The sequence below is a fragment of the Corvus brachyrhynchos genome, unplaced genomic scaffold, assembly GCF_000691975.1.
Source record: "Corvus brachyrhynchos isolate BGI_N302 unplaced genomic scaffold, ASM69197v1 scaffold101, whole genome shotgun sequence".
In the NCBI taxonomy this organism is placed as follows: Eukaryota; Metazoa; Chordata; class Aves; order Passeriformes; family Corvidae; genus Corvus; species Corvus brachyrhynchos.
The window spans coordinates 7,222,233-7,228,122 of record NW_008237239.1 but is presented as its reverse complement, the minus strand read 5'-3'; the positions used below and the strand labels follow the sequence as shown (position 1 = coordinate 7,228,122).

Here is a 5,890-nt window from a genome sequence, read left to right as displayed (position 1 = left end):
CGAACAGCAGCAGACGCTGCGCACGCCTGAGGCACGGAGTTCTTCTAACGCGCTGGTTCGGGCTGTGGGCGCGTTCTTCCGCCTCTCCCCTTTAGAAAGATCTGGTAAGTGCCAAACGGGGCAGACGGTCCGCCTCAGTTTTACAACTAAAGCAAAAGATTGCAAAGGAGAGGTTCCTTGAGGAGAGAAAAAAGGGGGAAAAAAGATACTTTTCCCCCTAACAAACAAGCAAACAAAAAAATCCACTCTTGAAACACCTTTAAAAGATACTGTTTAAAGGCATGTGCAGCCCTGAGGTTCACATTAGTATCACCATCTTCCCGTAACACTGTAAATAACCTACTGTAACCACAGTTCATATAATTAATCCTGGTGTGTCTGCTAATGAGGCTAAACATGAGTGTGAAACACTTCTGACTCTTTAAGTTTTTTATGTGGTGTCGTAAGCACTGGATAATCTTTAAAGCTTTACAAATAAGGCGAAGGACACAGGAAACAGTTCAGCTGTTTTGTAGTTGCTTATTTAAGTTTTGTGTTGATTCTAATACTTCGTACCTATGTTCTTGCACTGCTTTTTTTCAACTTTTTTTGAAAAGCTCCAAAACGAATATGCTAAATATGCCCCTGTTTGTGCCTGATCCTGAAACCTGAGAAAACCTCATTCTCAGTAGTAAGTACTATTCCATACAAGATGCTTACAAGAATGAGACTGCAATATTATGTAGCAGCAAATTAAATAAAGGTTGTTGGAGGGTATTTGCTTTCCATGGAAATCAGTGTTTGTTTTTCTTTACGACTTTCACTTGTGTGTAACCTTTAACAAAATCAAGTATTTCATTGGTGTTTTTTTATTCACAAGCAATTCTCTAAGGGGTACTATATCCCATGAAAGAGAAGGGATATTAAGGTATATTGTCCAGAACTGCAGTTTTTTTAATGCCCTTTGTTACTCAGACTTTCACTACAGTTCAGTGTAACACATTTCTCAGTCAGTGCTGCACTCTTCTTAAGGGGAATTTGAATGAGCATAGTTGAAACAGCCTTAGCAACGCTCTCTTCGGCAACAGAAGCAAAGATGGAACAGTCTACAGCCTCCTATCCAGTATCCAGAATCTCTAGAAACAGAGTTTGTGTTAAAGCCTAAAATATGTAAACCCATCCAGCTAGACTGGTGAATCTAGGAGGCAAATATGATTAGAAACTGAAGCCCAGCTGTAAAATGTTTGTATACTGCTTATATGTCTTCTGCAAAGTTACAAATACTGTTTTTGTTGCATTAAAGCTCTCATTTGTGGCAATTAGCTGCAGCCTTTGTAAGCATCAGAAATAAACTAACCTTTCTTTTCCTCCCTGTAAAAATACGTGCAAAATAATCTGTGTTTTTTCAATTCCAATATTGTGTCTCGTAGCTATTAGTTAATGAATTTCACTTTGTAAAACGCTAGCTTTAAGAATATTTTCAACTAGTATAACTTTGGTATTCTAATCAATACTATGTACTCATTTTGAGATCAAATATCAAGGCTGCAGTGACATCTTGTGGTATTTTTTGTAAAGAAGCAATTTTCTTGTCCTGTTGTATCATTTTAGCATTATATCCTGATTTTTTGTCAAGGATTTTTAAATATATATTTTAGATACCATGTTTAAAACCCTGTGTTGCTTTAACAGTAATTTCAACAGAACATTCAGAGGCGGTGATGATTGTTTGGACTCCAAAATATTTCTAAATGACATATAGATAATCTCTCAGAAGAAATAATCACATGCATATAATTTTGTTTAAAATACAATTTTTTGGTAATGTATTTTCACTAAAGAATCTTAAGGCACTTTTATAACGACTAAGGGATAAAAAATCCACTTTTAAAAAATAAGCAAACAACCCCTTTTGGTTCCAAAGTACAATGAATTATGGCTGGAACTTAAGTCTTATCTTTGTATTTCCTTTCCTACCTGAGACTAAATTATTAAGGCTGTTGGGTTTTTTTATGTCTTTTCTTCCTTCATAAGTAGGCCTCACCTAAATTAAATGAATGAATGTGCCAGAAAGTACACTTTTTTTTAAAAAAGAAATCTTGGTGCTGCTCATGAGTATGCAAACTGTGAACTTACTTTACACATCTTAACACTGAAAAATTTGGTTAACAGTCTGAAAATAAATACATCACAGGTCTGCTTTCTGTACTTTATTTGACAATGGTGCAAATTAAATTTAACAGTATAATTAAAAGCTTGTTCTATTAATTCTTTCACTGACACAGAAGAACAAAAGACCATCCCAAAACCAAACCAACTCCTTCGCTCCAACAAAGAGCCCAATACTAAGATTTGGCTGGGTTGACAGTTTGTTTCACATTTCAAAAAAAAGGTTAACAACAACTGTGAGTCTTCACAACTCTAGCTGATATTGCACAGAACAGAAATCATGGAAGATGAGTAAGTAAATGAAATACAGTAAACTACCACTGGGAAATTTGCTTTTCTGGAAAGATCATAGACCTGTTTTATACTACTTAGCACTACAGCACAATAATTAAAAACTACTTTTCACTATTACAACAAAATTAAGCAGACTTTACATTGCCATGTTAAAGATTCTGCCCTTTAAAACTTAAAAATAGTACTAGGAAGACTTCACTGAACAGAAATCAAATCCTTTAATACTGATAGAACAAGGCAAAAGAATTCTTCGTTCCCCCCAAAGACTCACGCCCTGCTGTAAAGAACTTGTCACATTTTTCACTGTTTGTTCAGCTAACTTACTACAAAAAATGATAAAATTATACACCATTTGTGCAGATGCTATTTTTATACTAGGTATTAGCTGTTACTGGTTCCCCACAGTTACCTTTGAACTGATTCTAAGAATCAATTAAAAGCTGATGCAGATGAAACTAAATCTGCTTTGGATGCCAAATCTGATTCTGTGATCCAGGAAAATCATTGTTTTTTATTCTCCATACCACAAAAAAAAAGGCCCAACCCTTCTGCAACTTCATTGGAAAAGGTTTGCCCTGTCTATATCAATATCAGGTTTCCAGAATTACAGAGTCCCAATCTAACTAAAGTCATTAACAGCAGCTCTGTTTCTTGCTATAAAGTCAGGAAACTCGGAGACTGATAATAGTACATCCCTGTCAAATATCACTGTACCTTAAAATACTTTTTTTTCCGTAATGCTTTACCCTTTTATTGTACATTTTAACTCTGTTGTCATAGCCACCAGAAACAGAGAAAAAAAGGAACTATAAAGTAAATACTCATTTGAAAGAGTAGCTAAAAACCCAGTAGACCTGTAAAATTACAAAATGTACACTGTAATAAATGTTGAACACCCTGCTCTTACTAGGAATTGTAAATAAGAAATTTTTAACAAATTGAGGGTTTTCCTGGGTGGATGTTTGTAATAACATATATGCAAAATATTAAAATAAGACTAAGTACTAAAGAGAATATTAATAAGTAACATTCCGTCCATTTCTTCTGGCTGCTTATAAGTTTTGTATTTCTTGTATTCATGTTTCTTGTATTTCCAGCTACTAGGATTTACCTTTCAGCTGCTTGCAGTGTTTCAGCAACTCTAGGCAAATCAATAAGAGAAAAAAATGCCACATCAGAGATCATTTTCCATTATCTCAGCAGGAGTAGATATTGTAGGCAATGGTTTAAAGACTATCTGAGATTAAGGTGAGGTACTCTTCTGGCTTTCATAGCAGCTTCAAGAACATCTCAGAACACCGAGTAGCTTATATACAGATTTCAAAGGGGTTTTGTACACGAGGCCAGAAGCCTGGCCAGCAGTTCACTGTAGCTCTTCTACAGCTTCACTGGAAACTGGGTAGGAGGAGGTGAGGAGTGGGAAGGCAAGGAAGCATCTCAACATATAACCGTCAAAAATATGCCTAGACCTCATTTGACTAGATCTGTATATTCAAGGAAAAAAATCCAAACGTTAAGATCTGAAGAGCAGGATTGCATTTTTGTCTGCATGTTTCTGAAGAACTGGCCTAATTAATTAGAGTAGCTTTTCAGGTTTTAAGGAAAGAGTATGATTTTACCACAGCTAAGCATGACTATATATTCTTTAAGTTTTCTCAAAACTTACCTTTGTGAATTAGTTAGAAAAGAAAGAAAATACATAAAAAGCCTAGTGGAGAAAAATCAGAGGCTACAAAGAGGGATGGCCAAGATGCAGTAATTACACCTTCTTCTCTCCTTGAACTCAGTACAATTCACTGAGTATTGTTTAACATTTAACACCTTAAATTCATTTGCTTACATTTTATTTTTGTGATTGGCATAATTAGGAAAACCAAACTGAGAAATCATGATATTAGAATATTTTAAGGGCATGCCATCATAAATATTAACCAGTTTATTTACACAGTAGGATCTCTGTAACAAATGCTCTGCTCGGTGCCACATTCCAGAATAGCCACTGTTAGTGTCTTTTTCTAAATTTCTTATATCAACAGGCTTCACAAACACTCCTGAAGGCTTTCCAGTATGCTTGGCTACCAGAAAATTCATGGCAATATCATCACAATTTTGAGTTTCATCTATTAAGGCGTAAACTGCTTCTGGCTGCCGTTGAAAGTCTTCTAAATACCCACTGTGAAAAAATGCTGCGCCGATAAGCACCATAGAATACTGATCTCCGTTCCCAAATCCAGGGTTCTGCAATTCAAAGCTGCCATAGCTGTATACGCCTGAAGGAGTAGAAATGTGCTTTCTAGGAACAAATCCCACTATATGCTCTGGAAATTGCTGAAAGAAAAAAAGAAATTCAACACATATTTCACAGTGTGGGGTTCACTTAAGTATGTCATAAGAGAGATATATGCATTTTTTAAATAAGAGGAGGACAACATTATTGCCAGGAAAGAATTAAGTTGTTGGCATATGGTCCTTTGATCTGCATAAATGTTGCAATTAAATACAGTTTCACGAAACTGACTGTCTGCCTCATTCCACATCACATAGTGCCAACAAAACATCCAGCCACAATTGGCAGCTGTGTATTTGGCACTGAAAATAACTTTACAGACAATTTGTTGTGTTTTGCAAAACAAAGCACACAGACTACTATACATTTAAATGAATTCAGCAGTTAGCAACTTCATGGTTTTGTAGAGTAAGAGTTAAAATTTTAAAGTTATAGATTACAGATATAGCTACTACTAAAGAACATTCTTGTAATTTCTACTATTCAACACTTCGAACTTGCTAAAATCTAACTTGACATCTAGAAAACCAATGGCAAAACAATATGATACAGTACTACTCTAATTAAAGCTATTACTCTCAATTGCAACGCAAATACTGCCTGCCAAGATGCCAAACATTACCTGCCAAACGGAAAAGGCAAAAGCGAGGTCATGAGCACTGACTAGTGTATCATCATCCATCATTAAAACAGCTGAAGGGAGAAAAAAAAGAGAAAAACTTTTAATTGGTCAGAAGATTAAATACATGAGCATGATATATGGCACAATATTTGAAAAACTGAATATAAAATTTCTACAACTATTAAGCTGAATTGCAATTCCTTGAAAGTAGATTGATAAAAAATAATTAGATTTCAAAGCTAAAGCAAGGTTACAGCTTTGTGGTGACTGGAACCAAACCTAAGTTTTAGATTATTTGCCAGGCTGTTACAAGACTCAGCAACCTTTGATCACCTGTAGTACAGCTGGAGAGATAGGTGTTAGAAAACTTGGGAGTGTTTGGCAAAGCAATTTAAAATTCTACTAATCTTGTGTAAAGATACAACTAGAATAGAGTTAGATGCTTTTCTTTAGCATATGAGACTTAGAAGGGTTCCTTAGTATAAAATTTTACTCATCTCACTACTTGAAAGTTCTACATAAGCAAGTTAAACAAATTA

At 35.2% G+C, this 5,890-nt stretch overlaps 1 protein-coding gene across 2 annotated transcripts in view; it reads right to left on the bottom strand.

Moving 5' to 3' along the window:
• Positions 1-2,174: 2,174 nt before the first annotated feature.
• EXTL2 (exostosin like glycosyltransferase 2) overlaps positions 2,175-5,890 on the bottom strand; it is an 8,718-nt gene continuing 5,002 nt past the window's right edge. Inside the window, exons 4-5 of one of the 2 annotated variants that reach the window (XM_008630237.2) lie at positions 5,352-5,422; positions 2,175-4,770 (exon numbers count right to left, since the gene is read on the bottom strand). In XM_008630237.2, the coding sequence (XP_008628459.1) occupies positions 4,279-4,770; positions 5,352-5,422 (563 nt within the window). In that variant the 3' untranslated portion in view covers positions 2,175-4,278. The remainder of the gene's footprint in view (positions 4,771-5,351; positions 5,423-5,890) is intronic. The other variant, XR_001860472.1, reaches the window with a different exon arrangement.